General features: G+C 51.4%; 1 protein-coding gene across 5 annotated transcripts in view; it reads left to right on the top strand.

Annotated features, from left to right (window-relative positions):
• The window catches only part of PIP5K1C (phosphatidylinositol-4-phosphate 5-kinase type 1 gamma), a 40,544-nt gene that overhangs the window by 20,350 nt on the left and 2,231 nt on the right, over nt 1–17,963 (top strand). The window contains exons 3-18 of one of the 5 annotated variants that reach the window (XM_068661852.1): nt 81–167; nt 506–636; nt 1,257–1,374; nt 3,273–3,425; nt 5,550–5,849; nt 6,338–6,543; nt 7,216–7,299; nt 7,823–7,871; nt 8,887–8,971; nt 9,278–9,439; nt 10,377–10,509; nt 10,808–10,840; nt 13,095–13,199; nt 13,478–13,610; nt 15,398–15,472; nt 17,725–17,808. In XM_068661852.1, the coding sequence (XP_068517953.1) occupies nt 81–167; nt 506–636; nt 1,257–1,374; nt 3,273–3,425; nt 5,550–5,849; nt 6,338–6,543; nt 7,216–7,299; nt 7,823–7,871; nt 8,887–8,971; nt 9,278–9,439; nt 10,377–10,509; nt 10,808–10,840; nt 13,095–13,199; nt 13,478–13,610; nt 15,398–15,472; nt 17,725–17,808 (1,938 nt within the window). Of the gene's footprint in view, nt 1–80; nt 168–505; nt 637–1,256; nt 1,375–3,272; nt 3,426–5,549; nt 5,850–6,337; nt 6,544–7,215; nt 7,300–7,822; nt 7,872–8,886; nt 8,972–9,277; nt 9,440–10,376; nt 10,516–10,807; nt 10,841–13,094; nt 13,200–13,477; nt 13,611–14,067; nt 14,115–15,397; nt 15,476–17,724; nt 17,809–17,963 lie in introns of those variants that run through there. The other 4 variants (XM_068661851.1, XM_068661854.1, XM_068661853.1 and 1 more) reach the window with 4 other exon arrangements.

Raw genomic sequence — 17,963 nt, 5'->3', positions numbered from 1 at the left:
GATCACTCCATCCCTTATGACCGTGGTGATGTGATGCAGCCTGTGCTCTGCTGGGAAGTCACCGTGCCCTTTCGTTGCAGGGACCATCGCTTCCAGGACAGCCTGGCCAAGGAAAGAAGATCGGCCATCGAGGTGTTGATGCTTCTGGTGAAACCACTTACAAAAAGGTTTGGTTTTGGGGTGTGGGAGGGCGGTAGCGATGTCAGTGGTAGGCTGAGAAGTTGGGGCCAGGAGTAGAAATGGCACAGCTGAGCTTTCCTGGTTCAGTTTGTTAATAGCTACCAGTCTGATTTAGGTTTTATGCAGCACCCTTGGACTGTGTAGTCTTGTGAGCTACAGACCTTCTGAATCCACCTATTCAGGAGTCAGCTGAACTTGTTTAGCGGTGTATGCTGCTCAGGATGACCCAGTGGAAGTCACAGACTTGGCTGTATTGTAATACAGGGAATATTTTTGTTCTAATCCGCTGGGAAATGCTCACTGACGGCTCTTTCCTTTCTGCCAGACCACTTCATCCACTCTGAAGGGGGCCATCCAGCTAGGGATTGGATATACTGTCGGCAATCTGAGCTCCAAGCCGGAGAGAGATGTCCTGATGCAGGACTTCTACGTGGTGGAGAGCATTTTTTTCCCAAGGTAAAGGAGACAGGGAAACAAAATGAACGGATGATTTATTTCTTTTCCTCTCGCTGATTTTTCAAGAGAGCTTCCATCTGTCTTTAGATCACAGAGATGGATGCTCTGAATGTTTTAAATATGCATCTATTTCATACAAACATAGCAGTGGGAAGTGTTAGATTCCGCAGAACACTGACTTGCAAGGAAGCACAATGTAAGGTACAGTGCTGTATGGCTGGGTTTGTTAGTCTTGCTGTGTGCTTTCTTTCTACCTGTCTGTAGAATTTTTATCTCAAACACGGCGTAATTTCAAGGGGGAAGCTCATTCTGGGAGCTCTTTAACTCTCTGTAACAAATCTCATGAAAGCTGTGTTCCCTGTTAAATGCATTCAGCTTTACAAGCAGCTATTCCTTGCAGTCTTTGGAAATAGGTTTTGGCAGATAATTTTAAACCGACTTTCCTGTTGTTCTGCCACAGAAGAAAGCTGTTTTGTTATGGGTGGCTTTTTTTCTTTTTTTGTTCCTAAGAGGTATTTTTGCAAGGCTCAGTTTCATATACAGCAGCCTCGATGTGGCTGTACCTATCTGTTGAATGGTGATACAAAGGGTCACTCATCTGTAATGTCTGTTTTGTGCAGTGAAGGAAGTAATCTTACCCCGGCTCACCATTACGCTGACTTCAGGTTCAAAACCTATGCACCAGTGGCTTTTCGGTACTTCCGAGAACTCTTTGGGATTCGTCCAGATGATTATTTGGTATGGATTTATTTTTCTGTCTTCCCTATTTTATTCGAGATGATCCGGAGCAATACAGCAAATCTGCCCCTAAATCAAGGCTGTCAGCTCCTCTTGTCTAAAAGGGACAGAGAAGAGCCAAGGAATCTCTCTGATCCCAGCAAGGAGTGGGAACAGGCAGTGGCTTTAGGGGTTCCGTTTTGGAGATCCAATGACCATCCCAGTAAGAGCAGCACCACTCAGCCGAAGCCCTCGTTAGCTCACACTGGAGGGAAAGCAAATGATTTGCTTTAAGCGTGTGCTGCTAAGCTGGGTTACGGGGTTCCCTCTCTTGCTGGTGGTGACAATAACTTGCTGTGTTTACAAGCAAAAGGGGTTTGTGTTCGGCTGGGTGCAACCCTGTAATGTCCCCTGGGGCTCTGAGGACAAAGATGGGAATTTGTCCTTGTGCACTCACTTGAGAACTACGTGAGTGTAGCTGTGTTAATCATCTTATGCAGACGGAATAAAACACAGCTTGTTCTTGTGCTCAGAAAGCTCCTTGGAGCTGTTTTCTAAACTACCTAGGAATACAAGCTGGTGAGGCTTGGAGTGCACTGGGGTTAATTTTGGTCCCCCTGCATGTTTGTGACGCCCCACTCTTTGGAGCAGGACACTTGTGGAACTGGGAAGGAGGAGAACACATTAAATGAGTGCTCTCCCTCCTCCTTCTGATAGCCATTTTTTTCTGACTTCAGCAGTAGGCAGGGGTAACCATAGCTGAAAACACACAAGAAGAAACAAGTCTGTGCCATTGCACGGCTTGACAGTAACGGTGCTCCCCATCTGTGCCATCTGAGATAATGCTGGCTGATGTGATGAGTGCCTCAAAACCCGGGTGAGGCAAAGAGCCTGCCTCGGTTGCAAAGGTCACAGCTCTGATTTGTTGCTTCTGTTTCCCCTGATTCTCTCTTGCCTGCCACAGCAGCAAATGCCTTTAATTATGCATGAGATAATTAACTTGATAAAGTCTTGGATCATTAATCTGAGCAGTGCTGAAAGCTGTTTGCAGTATGTAATGATGAGCATTTAATTTATTGCTCTGATTATGGCCCTTACGTACCCCTACCTTCCTCTCCCCATCTTACCTCTCGCTGTGGCCGCTCTGACACGAGCTGCCTTGAACCTGCTCAGCCTACGCAGATCCCCTGGGGTTGGTCCCTCGCTGCAAAGTGCACGTCCACACTTCTGCTTTCTATTTCTCTGCAGCTGCTCGGCATGTCCTCAACCGAGGACCTGCTGTTTGCATCCTGTTATCTAGCACTGTCCTCCCGATGCGGTCCCCCTGCTGTTCTTAGCACTGATCCCTCTCCGTGTTTGGACACCTGGTCTCATCCTTTTCGTGCGTTTCCAACAGATTGGGGGCGAGATGTGGCTGTAAAACACATCTGGAGCAGGGGAGCACGAGGGCAGAGGAGGCTGCTGAGAACAGCCAGTGCATCGTGTTCCCTCCAGCACGGAGAGACGCGGTGCCCCGAGCAGACTGTCATGTCTCTTAAAATCCTATCCTTCTGTCTGCGCTTGCAGTAATGTGCTGAAAGAAGCCTAAATGTGGCACGCACGTACATGCACAATGGGAGAAGATAAGATGTCATTATGAAGCCTGGATGTTACTGAAAGCAGCAGATTAGCTTGATTCTGAACAGTTGGGATGCTCTGAACTGTAATCTCACTCTCTAATTGTAAATTGTCCATCAGCTTTGCTGCTTAGACCTAGCCTATAATGAAAATAATTCCCTTTAAAGCTTTGCTACCCCATAATCTCACAACGAGGCAGTGTGCTGGGGAAAGGCCTCAAGGGCCTAGAGCTCAGTGTGCAATGAGCTGGGGCTAAAAACGTCATCTTTTTTTTTCTTTTTTTTTTCCCTTTTCCTCCCTAGTATTCATTATGTAACGAGCCTCTGATAGAGCTGTCAAACCCTGGTGCCAGTGGCTCTCTCTTCTATGTCACCAGCGATGATGAATTCATCATAAAAACTGTGATGCACAAGGAAGCTGAATTCCTCCAGAAGCTCCTTCCTGGCTACTACATGGTGGGTATCACCCAGCTCCTTGGACTTGTGTTTGTAGTGGCAGCTTTTTTCTCCCAGGTGCTGCTCAGGGCACGTCCCCCACCCCAGTTTCTGGGGGCCTGCCCACCCTGTGCCACTGACAACATCAACAGGCACAAAAGCCAGTCCCAGAAGCACAAATCCTGCCAGTTATTTGCAAGCTCTGTAGGTAAATTTGGGGGGGTGGATGGGGTGGAGGGAGGTGGCTGTGAGCTTGTCGACAGCTTCTGGCCTGAAAATGGTTTCCCAGCCGTGTAAGGGTGCCCTTTTCCCAGCACTGGCTCTTTCTTTGCTTGGCACCGTGCCTCTGCCTGGCTTTGGGGATGGTTGTTGACTGCAGTAATGCAACCAGCTTGGTTTTATGGGGTAACCACTGCTGCCCCAGGTATGTCCCACGCGTGCCATTGAACAGTTACTCCGAAAGCAGCTGTCAGTCGTCGTGGCTCCTGCTGGCTGTGGTGCCAAGCTCAGGAACCCTGCAGTACCACCAGCTTAGCACACCCAACCTGCTGCAGGTAGCTGTAACCTAAATCTGAGGGCTAGCAAGCTGTATTATTACTGTATTATTATTACTGAGGCCCACTCGCATGGGATGACAAGCAGTAAATCAGAACCAAAGCCCAGCACCCAGAGAGGCGAATAAACCAGGAGCTGCCTCCCTGCGTAGCTGTGCTGAAGGATCCAGCTTCATACCTGAGGGCACTGCGATTCCCTGAGGAGCACCCAGGGATTTGTTCGCCATGGAGGTGCCGAGGAGAAGGTCGTGTTGATGGCAGGTGGTGGTAATGCTGCCCCATCTGTGCGTGTTGCAGTGGGTTTGATTTATGTGTTTGTACACTCTCCGTTCCGAAAAGACTCGTCTCGCTCTGTGCTTTGGGGAAAACTTGCTAGAACGATGCAGGGTCTGGGTTGTGGTGTGTATCTGGCAGCCAGCTGCGTGATTTTGGAAGTGGCAATGAAGTTCCTGGAGAGGATGAGCGATTTTGGAAAGCATCGCTGTTGTCTAAGGTACAAAATAAATGGGAACGGAGCTGCTCTGTGGTCCTGAGTCGTGCAGTTGCCCTGGCTAGCACCCAGGTTAAAGAATTGCACGGAGGTGCCTGTCTGTGCCGAGGGACGTGCTGCTTGTAGCACTCACACGGCTGTGGTCACTGTGGTGCTAACACACACTGTTCTGGGGAAATCCATCCAGTGTGAACGGACTGGGTGAAAAAGGAAGCAGAGGGGGCTTACCTGAGTCACCTTAAAGCTGGGCAAGAGCTGTTTGCATTCGGTCTCGGCTCCTTCTGTTGTTTTTAGCTTGCCCTGTGCTGAACAGCACGCTCACAAGGAGGGCTCGCTTGTGAGTCCAGCTAGGTGAGGTGAGATGTGGGGCGTGAAATTGTAATGCAGTTGTGCTTCTCCCATCTGTCAGAGAATCTGTCAGGCCCGTCCTTCCCTTCACAGCATGCGGAGATGTTCTGTTTCCTTCCCAAATTTCTTCCCGAAGCTGAACAAGCAATTCGTGTCTGTCATGTCGTTCCTAATAATGCAGCTGCCTAAAAAAAGGACATGATAGCAGAGCAGGATATCCGTGCTCTCTGGCCAACTGTGTTTTTATAAAGCAACTCTCCAGAAGGAGGAGGAAATTGATGTTGTTTTGTTTAAAATTTAAAAAAAGTACCGTGTCCCTGGTTTATTCTGGGCCAGAGAACGGCTCTTGATTTCTGACACTTCTGAAGAGATGGAGATAGCAGTTATTTTTAAACTTGAAGTTCCCACTTATTTATGTTTTTCTCTTCCAGTTTGGTTTCCCTTTTTTAGCTGCTGTTGATGGGGAAAGCAGGGAATTTCCGGACTTGGTTATTTGCCCAGAGAGAGATGAACATCTCATTCCCTGTATTCAAGGCAGAGTGGTATTTTCAGGTCCTAAAGCCACTGCAACACAAGGGTTGGTCAGATGTGTGCAGTGAGCTCTGATGTAAAGTTCAAAAAAATCTCTAGGTGAAGAACCCCTAGTCTGTCTGTTCCAAGATCCACTAATGTGCTCTGTGTTGAAAACAGCAAAAACAGCAGGAATCCTCTTCAAAATGACCTCTGCTGATGCTTTTTCCAACCCCATTTCAGAACCTGAACCAGAATCCACGGACGCTGCTGCCAAAGTTTTATGGACTGTACTGTGTGCAATCAGGGGGCAAAAATATCCGCGTGGTGGTGATGAACAACATTCTGCCTCGTGTGGTGAAAATGCACCTGAAATTTGACTTGAAAGGCTCAACCTATAAGCGCCGGGCATCCAAGAAGGAAAAAGAAAAGTCCAGCCCCACATACAAAGACCTGGACTTCATCCAAGACATGCCCGAGGGCCTGATGCTGGATGCAGACACCTTCAGTGCGTTGGTGAAGACGTTGCAGCGAGACTGCCTGGTAAGGAGGGGGCAGTTTGGGGAGCAGATTAACAAAGCCCGCGGCTCTCAGGCATGAGGAAGAGCATATGACTGAGAACCTTACTAATCTGCTAACCCCAAAGCAGGATAAGTCCTCTGCTGCTCTTTACCCTGAAGGCAAAGCAGTGGAGTTGGATCTTGTGACAGTCTCCAAGGACTAAGCCCGTGTCCCTCTGCCTGATGCCTAAAATTGCAGCATTCTTGCCAGTTGTAGCTGGGCTGTTGGGAATAAATACGTTTTTCTCATGCAGTGTGCAACAGATAGCTGGTACAGCAATGTTACTGGTGTGCCCTCAGCCCTTCGGGGTGTGGAAATTCTATGCAGACAAGCTCAGAAATGTTCGAGCTCTGGCAAGGAGTTGTTAGCATAAAGGTGGACGGGCTGTTCCGTGCTTTGGGGTCTGTGCTTTGTTTGAACTGCTGGCCTGATGTTTTGTCTTTATTCTCATACCCGATACTAATTTGTAGGTGTTGGAAAGTTTTAAAATCATGGACTACAGCCTCCTGCTCGGGGTTCACAACATAGACCAGCAAGAACGGGAGCGGCAGTCCGAGGGAGCCCACAGCACGTCGGATGAGAAGCGCCCCGTGGGGCAGAAGGCACTTTACTCCACAGCCATGGAGTCCATCCAGGGGGGGGCTGCCCGGGGGGAGTCCATAGACACAGACGACACGTAGGTGAAAACCTGGTCCTCTTGTGCTGCTGCAGGGGCGGAGGTGGAGGCTGGAGCAGGAAATCCCCAACTGAAGCCCTTGTGGGCCATATGGGCATCTCTGCTGGGGTTATGGCCCTGCTGCCTTCAGCTGTCCCAGCGGCTGTGGTGTGTGAAACCAGCTGCTCTGGTTTTGGTGGAGTCACGGTGGAGCCAGGAAATATTTGGCATTTCAAACAGCATCCTTAATTGCAGTGCCTGCCTGCTACCTGCATGCTCTCGTTGTGTGCTCGTGCTGGTGGTGCTGCACCTTGGACTGGTATTAATGGGGATGGCACTGGGAATGTGTTCGTCCTTAAAGATCTGCTGCCCTAACAGGCAGGCAGTTCGTGCTGCCTTGGGTCCCCAGAATAAAATATTGTCCAGCTAAGTAAAAAACATGGTGCTTTCTGGCCCAGGTAGAGGTGTTGGCATGGGACACAGATCCTGTGCTGATATTTGGTGATCTGAGCAGCCCGTAGCTCTGGGTCAGTAGGTGACTTGCTGACAAAGGGACTGCAGGTTTTGGGTTGTGTGACCACCACATCGCAGGGTCCTGCTTCCAGTGCTGCCTCCTGCCCTTCCACAGGTCTCACTCGGGGTGTTACAGCTGGTTTTAAGGCCGTGCTCACTGGGGTTTTGTCTTACCTGCAGGATGGGAGGAATCCCAGCAGTGAATGGCAAAGGAGAGCGTCTCCTGCTCCATGTAGGAATCATAGATATTCTTCAGTCATACAGGCAGGTATCTCTGCACTCATCCATCCTCTAAGTGTGTTAACATCTATTTTAATGCTGAATGAAAGCAGGAAGATTTTCCTCTCCTGAAGAGTTTGATAATGAGTAGGCACGCTACCTAAAGCTGTCTGTTGATGCACGTTGGGGGCTGTGGATTTTGTTCTTGTCCTTAAAACAGCTGGTGACACAGAGCCATTTTTTAAAGGTATAACGAGTTGCTCATAAAGAAGTTCCCTGTCTCGGTGCCTGGGACGGACAGCATATATCCAGGGGTGGAGGGTGATTTTCTGCCCCTCTTATAGCCCCACGCCTCCTTCCCTGGAGGGTTCCCAGGCAGCCCTGACCCAGCTGCCGAGCTGACAGTGTGCTCGGCTGACCTCTTGGCTGGAGGAAAGCTGCTCTGCAGACGAAGATGTCATTAGCAGCTCAGCAATCTCTCCTGTGCGGAGTACAAAAGGTGTCTTAGACATGGAGTACATGCCTGCAGCTGATTCTTTCTTTCTCTCTGCTTCTCCCCTTAAATTAGGTTCATCAAGAAGCTGGAACACACCTGGAAGGCCCTTGTCCATGATGGGGTGAGTGTCTGTGCAGAGGCAGGAGTTGTCCAGGTCTCAGCAGGGTTACCTGCTTCGGCTTCATTTATGCTACTTGGTGCCAATTACCTGGCTATTTATAGTGCCTGAACTGGTACAGCTGAAGCTGATGAAAGGAATAGTTCTTGCCTCTTATGCCTCCACAGCGGTGTAGTACCACTTATTCCCAATCAGGTTCTCTTGCTCACTCCACCTCCTCTCATGCTTAGCTGTCATGCTACCAGCTTTCCTCCTCTGCTCCCATCTGTCATTTTCCTCCTCCCCACAATACCAGGAGCTGTAAGCACAGGGCATGTGCCTTCGTGTATGAGTTGAGGAGCCCTGCGTTTGCTCTTTGGTGACTGACTGCGGTTCCACTTCAGTAAGCTGCCTGCTAATAAATCCCTTTCAGTGTTTCCTTGCTGTCTTGTCGCTAGCAGCAGCCAGATGCGTGTTTACAGAAGAGCAATCTCAGCTGTGAAAAACTCTTCTTCAGCATTGCATATCTGACCTTCCCTTAAAATAAAAGGCAAAGGAATTGCGTGGATGCTAAGTCATAGGAGCACAGTTGAACATGGGAAGCAGAGACAGCTCAGTTTTACTATTTAAAACAAAAAGTGCAAAATATTTGAAATGTATGGGGACCTCTGGCTGAATTTTGGTGTCCATGTCATTTGCAATTATACCCAGGTGTGCTTTGAATGTCAACCAGCAAAGCCAGAAGAAATTCCATATATGTAATCAGGTCAATATTTGAAAAATCCAGAAAGTCTATAAAGAAATAAAATCACCAAAATCCATTATAAAATTACAGTGAGAATGTAATCAAATGCAATCAACTCAAAGGCAACGCTTCAGGCTTATTTATAGCATTAATCAGATCATTTCAGTTAAGCCTTTCCATTTTAAGGATCTATGAGTGCTAAATGTTGGAATAAAAAAGATTGCATTGGCTGTTATAGAAATTCTGCCTTGAGGGGTAATTTTGAAATGAAACAATTGCTTCTTGCCTTTGTAGGACACAGTGTCAGTACACAGACCCAGCTTTTATGCAGAGAGATTCTTCAAATTCATGACCAACACGGTGTTTCGAAAAAATTCCTGTAAGTACATGGCCCAAGAACCGCTGTCCTTGTGATACGGGAGAGTCAGAGCCTTATCTCCATCCCGCTGCGTGCATCCACATGGAGAGTTTCTGGGCAGGAATCTGAGCAGGCTTTTCTGCTGTAACGTGAAGCAAAGCTGGGGAGCTGCAGAGCCCTCGGGTGTCACGGTTTCTGTGCCTGCCAAACTCCTGCCCAGGAGCTCTCCGTGCAGTGTGTCGGAGGGCAAAGGCCTGTGAGTGGCAGGGTGCCTGTGGTGGTGGTGGTGGTGGTGGTTTCATCTTCTCTTTCGCTCTTCTTGTCCAGCTCTGAAGTCATCTCCCTCAAAGAAAGGGCGTAGTGCCTTGCTAGCTGTCAAGATGCCTGGTCCAACAGCTGCGTTCTCAGCTAGCCAGCTCCCCTCTGAAAAGGACGAAACGCAGTACGACCTCCGTGCAGCCAGGAGTTACCCCACCCTTGATGATGAAGGTAGTAGTCTTATCCGTGGCTGATGGCTGTGTGATTACCCTCTTCTTCCTTAGCAGTTCCTTAGGATGCTCCTCAGTCCTCGTTGTGTTCCCCACTGTGCACCAAACGCATCCTCCTTGATGGATAGCTCTTCATTCCCTGTCTTGCTGTGCTTTGCAGGTACTAAACTTAACCAGGACAGGGGAGAAGGTAAGAGGATACTGTCTTGTCACAGTGCTAGCAGTTAGCTGATTGGGAAGCAACATCTCTGCGTTGAAGAAGACCAAATCCTTTCTTTGCAGCACTGCAAAGTTCTGCAGTAAAAACGGTCTCTTGGGTCACTGCTGCAACTGGCACTTCCACCTGGCACCAGTGGTTGCAGCCCAAAAGCAATCAGTTGAGGTTTCCACCTGTAGAAAAAGGGGACTGTGCACTGCAGGACTTCAGTGTCAGTGTTTGAATGGGGCAAGATCTTGCATTTGGGGGAGAAAAGGAAAAAGGTAAATAGGTCTGGTTCTCTGCCCTTTTCATCACTTCCATCTGGGCTGGATTTACAGACAAGTGGTGAAAGGCGGGCTTCTGGAGCACAGAAGTGTTAGATTGCTATCCGTGCAAAGCAGGGAGCACTCAATTCATCTCCTAATTCACTTGGTTATTTATCTCTGGCAATCCAAGCCTTTAATCCAGCTTTGGTTACCAGTGAGATACCTTCATTGGCATTACATTTTCTGTAGTGTCTATCTGCCGTGCTGGAGTGGTGCTTACTGGCTCTCTCTAGAGGATGCTTTGGGATAAGCTGTTGCTCTCATGAACCAGCTGAACTTGCCTGCCTGAGCCTTCAAGTGGCCAGTCCCAGTGAGGGTGTGCAGGTAGAACAGCCTCCCACTGGGGTGGTGTAGATGTTTGACCTCTTCTTTTTCTTCCCACATCTCTCCTGCCCTCCGCTTTGGGCCAGCAGGCAGGCCAGACCTGCTCCCCTGCACACCTCCTTCCTTTGAAGAAGCTACCACGGCCTCCATAGCCACAACACTCTCTTCAACATCTCTCTCTGTTCCTGAGCGATCCCCCTCGGAGACATCTGAGCAGCCCAGGTACAGGTGAGGACAGTGCCCGTCCCCTGCTCCCACCGGTGTCGAGTGGCTGCCGTTGCTCTTCGTGCTGCAGCTCTCGGTAGGCTGCCCTATGCTCCGGAATGCTAATGACCAATTTTAATTAAATCTCTCCTGGGAGCAAGCAGACACAGCTTTGATGGGATTAATTATTGCTGGGAGAAGTGTCAGCTGTTAAGTAGAACATCTCCCTTATGGGGCAGGGAGTTAGATTTGGGGGCAGTGTAGGATTTCTGCCTTAAATCCCTCCTCTAACTACTATCCTGGTTTCTTTCCGCAGGAGGCGCACACACTCCTCAGGGCAGGATGGCAGGTGAGAAAAGTGTCTCGTCTCCTCTTGCTCTGCTGCACAGGGACCTCACGTTTGTCCCACCTCACTTTTGTCCTTGTGCAAAGGCCTCTTGGAGGGCTGAATGTGAATATTGTCAGCCCCAAGACTTTGGGGTGGTCTTCTGCAGGGTGATGAATTGCTTCCTGCAATCAGATGATCCCCATTTCTTGCACAGAATCCTCACTACAGCAGATCTCCCAGTGCTCTGCAAGGAATCGTTAATATTGTTATTTGATGGGAAAGGGGACAACTTAATTTGGTTGAGTTGTCCAAACTTACCCCCTCAACCAGCACTTGAATCAATGAAAATGGTCCCTTATGCCCCCCCCCTCCAGTAACCAGGTCTTAAAAGCAGGAAAATTCCCCCTTTGTGCATCTGCCTTGGCGAAGTGGACACAAATATAAGAGAGGGCTCTGACTTTGCAAGGTACTGAGCACCTTCAGACCACCAGCGATGTAGCGTGGAGGCTGCGTGAACTTCAGTGTTCTCAGAAACCTGGGAGCTTTGAGGCTTTTTCTGGCCTGTGGTGATGGGTGGCTCGGAGCCAAGGGCAAGGTGGGACAAAACTCCCTGCTGCATAAAAAGTCTGGATTTAGAATCTCACGGCGTGTAATTATCTTGCATGCTTTTGCACCAGTAAAAATAACCCCGTTGCCTGTGTCAGTGGGACCTGAATGAGGATCCTTACACTTGCTGCTCGCTCTGCCCTAGGTTTCTGGGACATCTTGTAAGTGCTGTAGGTACAGGTTTTGAAATGCACATCACAAACTCAGCCTTGGAATACGCCGTAACCAGAGGAGCTGCTGGACAGACTGATGTCCTCTCTCTCTGCAGCCAAATTTTGGTGCCTCAGAGGAAGGCAAGGACTTGGGAAGATGGGTGTTAACAGCATCCCACAAACATCTCCCCTCGCTCCTAGTTTTTAGCGATTTGCTGAGTTTCACACCATGCAGCCTGTGGAAAAAATCCTTTTCCAGGGTATTTCTTAATGAATTTTGAGAAGTTCCTGTCGCTAGAGGGCAAGTTGCTATTGATTTGCAGCACCCATCCAAGTGGCAGGGACCTGTGAGGCATCTCACCTCCTGCAGAATGCATTGTCTGAAACTGCTGAATATTGGAGACTTAAACTCAGGCACCTGTGCCAGGACCCACTTTGCAAAATGCGGTGACTTCACCTGAATTACTCCAGGCTCCCTCGATACGTCATGGAAGGAGTCACTGCAGGATGTGACTGCTCATCAGAAAATGGGTCAGGTGAATCATGTCCTAGAAGTGAGTGTCCCCAGACCGTCCAGGGAGCTTAATGACTTGGTCAGAGGTAGATCTCTTGTCACAGACTTGCCACAACTACAGCCACCTCACATAAGTGTGACCCTCTTTGCTTTTTTTTTTTCTTTTTTTTTTTCGCCTAATTTCTCCATTTCTTGTGATGGTATCTACATCCTTTCTAGGGGAACAGGGACCTTTGTGTGTATGTGCGAAAACAAAGTTATTAAAGCAGGAATCTCTGGGAATTTACATTCCTGAGTCGAAATGAAAAAGCCCTTCTCCAATTTGTTTGAGCCTGGAATGTGGCAAGCCTCTGATTACCCTAATCTGCTGGGGAATTCCCTCCAGGTTTGTGAATCCACCCCTACAGCAGCACCGACCCGGACGGAGCGGTGCTGCCTGCTGCCTGCAGCTCTCGGCCGAGCACCAGCCAGGGATGGAGCAGAGCTGGCCAGGGCTTCTCGGAGACCTGCAGCTCCTCCCTGCCCCAGCCCGTGCCCTTGGCTTGGCAAACACCAGCTTCTCCTTCCCAGGAGGGCTGTAGAGCCAGCCCTGCTAACGCAAGCAATTACTTTAATAGCATGAGGTATTAAATTGAAGACTGTCACAAACTGCTCCTGAGCGTGCAGATAAATAGGATGTTAACCCCAGAGCAAGCCGGAGCAGCTTCAGTGCACCGGGAGTCTCAGGAGAGGTTGGAGGCTTTGCCCCTTGTGCAGCTGATGGATAACTCTGGGCACGGGTTTTCCCCAGAGGCCAATTTTCCTTTTTGCTCTGTACTCAGGTTGACGTTGCCATCTTTTCTGCAGCACTGGTTAGCTAATCCCATTCCTCTCGCCCTCTTTTCCCACCTCTTTGGCTTTGAGCACTGCAGTATTGACAGGACTGACTCTTTTGCCTGGGATGTTTGGTTACCCCAAGCCTCGGGTCTGGCTGAGCCTCGCTCCTTGTGTCCTTGCTTCCCAGGTCACACGAGGAGGTGCGGGTTGAAGAGGAGCTTCAGCAGATCAGCGTAGAGCTGGAGCCCAAGTGTGATGTTGAGATCGTAGCTCCTGAAGAAGACGACAAAGAGTGAGTGCTCTGCAGCTTCCAGCAGCTGGGCAGGATCCTGCCCGCTGCCTTCTGTCTGTGGCTGCTTCTGCCAGAGGCTGGTTTTGTTGGGGCATCGACTTCCCTGGAGAGCGAGGCTCTCACAGCTGTGAGACACTGCAGAGTGATGCTCCTCCTGCCCTGCCCTGATCTTTCTGGATGTTAGAGCAGATTATCCTCTGCACTAAATCACCAAGCCTTCCTTGCTCCTTCTTTTCTGCCCTCGCTGACTCGGTGCTGTCATTTCTTCCCCCCTCCAGGGAGGCGGCTTCTTCAGCCTGTGCCATTGGAACATCCACGGCTACAATAGAGGTGGAGACGGCCAGCCAGGCCTCCGAACCAGCCAGCCAGGCCTCGGATGAAGATGACGTGCCAGTCACAGACATATACTTTGTAAGATTCCCTTTCTGCCTGGCCCGTTAGGGGTGTGAGGGAAATGGTTGGACGAGGCTGTAACAATCTCTATTTTGGCAGTTGGGTGCACAGGGTAGAGTCTGCCCTTGTGTCGAGTGCCTTCAGGTCTTAACACTGGACAGGTTTTGAACGCAGGGAACCAGCCTAGCCCTTGGAGAACAGAGAGCAGCATCTAGTGGGGCTCGAACAGGTGCTGCTGCTGCGGAGGTAGCCGTAGGTGTGCTGCTCTACTTCCAAGCAGGAGCACTGAAGGGCTTATCTAGGCCAGCGTGTTCACTCCTGGGACAAGCCAAGGTGAACGCAGGTGCAGCAGGGGCTCCCTCAGCTGGAGCTGCAACACAGACGTGTCCTGGAGCTGCCCAGAGCCGGAGCAGAGGCGGTTGCAATGGGGCTGACCTCGGGCTCTGGTGACCTCTGGCTTTTCCTTTCCCCGCAGGCAGATGCAGTAGGTGGTGCAGTGGAAATCTAGTACTGAGGCAGGGAGTAAGTGAGGTGGTTGCTGGTTGGCAGCAGAGTGCTGTGGAGCCCGGGGGCTGTGTTCCTCAGCCAGCTTCTGCAATGTCTGAGCAGCGTCTGCAGACTGGAGAGGAGATTTTAGCAACGCGTGCCTGCTTCGTGGATTCCCAGAGCAGAGCTGAGGGTCTGCCCCGTGGCGGCTCTCCCCCGTGTCCCGGCCCTGGAATTTTTCTCATTAAAAAAGGTGCCCTGCTCTGCCTCCTTGCTGTCGGTTACACAGCAGTGGAGACGAGCTGTGCCCTGTGAACTCCTCCAGACAAACCTAAAACGGGCAGCGTTTGGCTTTCCCTGGGCTTGCGTGACTCTGCTGCAGAGCTGCTCACTCATTGCCGAGTCATTTGGAGGCTCGTGGGAGCTGCAGAAGGAATCGGCTCCATTTTAAAAGCTTGTCTGTTTGGGTTTTTTTCTGCATGCTGTTCAAAATGCAAACAGCTCCCTCTAACACTGGCTGCTCTTTCTTTGCCTGTGGATGGCAGCTGCGTGCAAGCTGCTTGCAGACACTGCCGGTTCCTCTGGCAAGTGTCTCCTAGCAGGGGGCAGCTCCCCTCCCTCCATGGCCGTGGGCACATGGACTCCCCCCAGCTTCCCAGGGGTTCCTCCCTGTCGAGAAGAAACCATTTGTGTGCAGTGTGTGCTCCCGGAGAGCGTGACTGACCGCCCATCAGCATCCCATACCTCATCCGAGTCCTTGAGTTTTGCATTAAATGTGTGTCGTGTGCTGTGCAGCGTTTGTCACTGCTGGGATGAAGGGGAAAAGCTGACCTGGGCTCCCACAGGCACTTTCCTTGGAAAACCACTCGAGCTGCAGCTCCAGGGAGGCAGCACCCGAGCGCAGCAGGGCTGAGCCCGCAGCTGCTCCCACAGGGCTGCCCCAGGAGCGGTGTCGGGGGGTTGCGACGGACAGAGAACGATTTGTCGAGTCCCAGGGGACTGGGGTCTGTTCTTTGGAAATCTGCTGCCGAAAGGAGAGTGCTTTATCCTCCTGCTCACTCTCAGGGGAATAAAGGCGCAGAGACTGTCCCGGGCACGGGCACCGCTCTTCCCACGCACGGCTTCCCTGCCCGCTGATCCGTTCAGCCCTGGAGTTGCACAACCCCTTGTTCTCTTTTTTGTTGTTGTTTCTTTGTTTGTTGTTTTGCTTTGTTTGTTGGTGTTGTGGGTTTCTTTTGCTTTCTCTTTCATCCTGTCCTTCACATCATCTTTTTTTCCTCTGTTTCCTTTCTCACCTCACTTGCCCTGGGGCCATCCAGTTCACAGATGGGAGGTACTGGATTTACTCTCCCCGACAGCGCAGACTCCGCACCACCTCGCTTTCCTCTGGGACTGTAAGTGAACGTGCTAGCACATAGGGGAGCAGAGCTGCAGCTTTGAAACGCTGGGTCCAGCAGCTCCATTTTCCCTGGATGCTGTAGCTCTGTCCTCTGTGGCTGCTAGGAACCAGCTCAGTAGAAACCGGGGAGGCAGATCAGAACTGCAGAAATGGATTTCTGTAGGATCTTACAGAAATGAAGACTCTGCCCTGCTTTTCTGCAGGCCAAGGGCATGGCTCCTGGCATGGGATGGGCCACAGCATCACCCGGCCCTTGGACAAACCTGCAGGCACTGGCTAGAAGGGTGAAGGCACCTGAGCATTTGTAGGTGACATCAGGCACAGCTCCCTTGGCTCAGGAAGCCAGACTGGGTTCCAAAAAGCCTGTTGAGATGCTCTGGAGCTGCTGTTAAGCCAGTTTTGACCTCTTAGGCCTGTGGCCAGTCTTATTTCTGGTGGCTGGGAGGCGGAGCACTCATAAAACCAAAGGAGTTTGAGTTACTGATGGATCAGGGATGGTTTCTGCTCTCAGTCCTTGCTGGCATCGCTCATGGGCTCCCTCCTCAAGCAGGTCTCTGAGCTGTGGGAGTTTCCCTTTCCCTTCCAGAAGGCGCAGCGAGGCAGTTCAGTGTTTAGGGCTTGCTCTGGGTTTTGGCATTCCCTTTCTCAGGGTGTGTGAGAGCTGCTGTCTTCCTCAGAGGGTAATGCCAGCACTGTCAGGGCCTCGGCACAAGGGTTTGCATAGCGTGGTTGGCACAGCGCCTGCCACCTCGGAGCCAGGCAGGGGAGCAGGCATCAGGCAGGGTGCACGGGGAGGCAGGGGCATGCTCCTGAGCTTGGCTGAGGGCACTGAGAAGTGCTGCACAGTGTGGGCAAGCAGGCAGCCAGCTCCTCCCGGCAGCTTTTCCTGCCCCCACGCTGGGTTCGGCTGGCCCAGCACCAGCAGGGTTAATGCCGAGCGCCGGATGCTCCTACTTTTTATTTTTTTTTTAATTTTTTTATCTCCCCGCTGGGTTTGCAGCTCCCTGCATGCGTCTGGACTCCCAGAAGGCTCGGAAAGGGGCTGGCTGGAGCATGTGGTTGGGTCAGGATGGGTGAAAAACAGGATGTGGGGCAGACTTGGTGCAGCGTTGAACGTTGCTGCGCCTTCAGCAGAGCCCTGCAAAAAGCTCCAGGCAAGGTTTTCTCTTCCTTCCTTCCTCCCAGCGGTCTCTGCTAATGCAGCTGCAATTATTGATGGGGTCCAGCATGCGGAGCCCAGTGCTTCAAAGCTGCTCTAGCTTCTTGTAGTTTCTTGCACACCGTACACTGTTCCGCTTGGTTCCCAGGCCGGGACCCCCCCAGGCTTCTTTCAAGCACCCAGTCCCATTTCTCTTCCTCTGCAAGCCCAGGCTGGGCCATGGGGCCAGCTTCCACCCCCTGATATGGGGGCACCTCTGGAGCCAGCAGAGCCACTTTGCAGTGCAGGTGGGTCCCCCAGGAGTCACCAGCCCTTGAGCCTGCCAGGATTTCTGTGCCGAGTCAGAAGCAGAAGCGTTTTGTCACACCGGTGCCCAGAGCTGCGCTAACCGGCTCCCACCACACACGCCCCCTTCCCCCACATTATTCCCCAGATCCAGTTGTGTTTTGCCTCCTTTGTTGTGCCCGTTCTCATCACCTCTCTGCTGTCTCCAAGGCTCTCAGTGGGAACTATCTGGTTCCTTTCTGTGCCCACCACCCACCATGATCCAACCCGCCCGTCTGCTGCCTTGCTTGGCCTGCAGGGAAGGGGGAAGGCACGGCAAACCAGGTCAGGTTCCACTGTAAAAGCCCTCCTGGACACTCGAGATGCCAATTTGTAGCACGCCTGGGGCTCAGAAAATGGGGTTTGGGAGCTGAGAGTGGGTAGCAGGAACCAGGAGCTCTGTCCCTGCCCCTAGGTAAGTCGCTTGCCGTGTCTCCTGGTTTCTCTGGGGTCAGGGTGATGCTGTGGCAGGGAGCTGAGGCTTCCCTGGCACTCCCAAAGCTCTCAGATCTGTCCCTGCACGAGGAGAGGTTGTCCCATGTCCCAGAAGGCAGGGAGCAGGTAGGTACCGAGGCTGAGGAAGGCTCCTCTGCTGAGACCCAGCACTGAGCTCGGTTCTCTCCCTCCAGGCGGACAGCTGTTCTTACTGTATTGTTTCCTACTCTTTTATTTTCTCCTTTTATTTTTTCCTCTTCTCTCCTTTGCTCCCTGCTCTGCTGCTGCTCTCCTTGCATTCTCCCCGCCGTCTCTGGCCACTCTGGCAGCCGACAGACGAGAGGAGTTGGGTTTACTCCCCGCTCCACTATAGCGCTCAGCTCCACTCTGTCTCCGATGAGGAGAGCGATACAGTAAGTGTACAAGAAGCACGTGCTGGGTGCCCGGTGGGTCAAGGTCGGACCTTGCGCTCCCTCTGCAAGCTGGCCTTGCCGGGGGAGCTGCTGTGGCCTCTGTGCAGCATGGGGCTCTTGCATGGCCGCGGCGGAGCCCTGCCGCAGCTCGGCTC

Source organism: Anas acuta, chromosome 26 (genome assembly GCF_963932015.1).
Source record: "Anas acuta chromosome 26, bAnaAcu1.1, whole genome shotgun sequence".
NCBI lineage: Eukaryota > Metazoa > Chordata > Aves > Anseriformes > Anatidae > Anas > Anas acuta.
The sequence above is the reverse complement of the archived record's forward strand: the minus strand, read 5'-3'. Positions and strand labels throughout refer to the sequence as shown.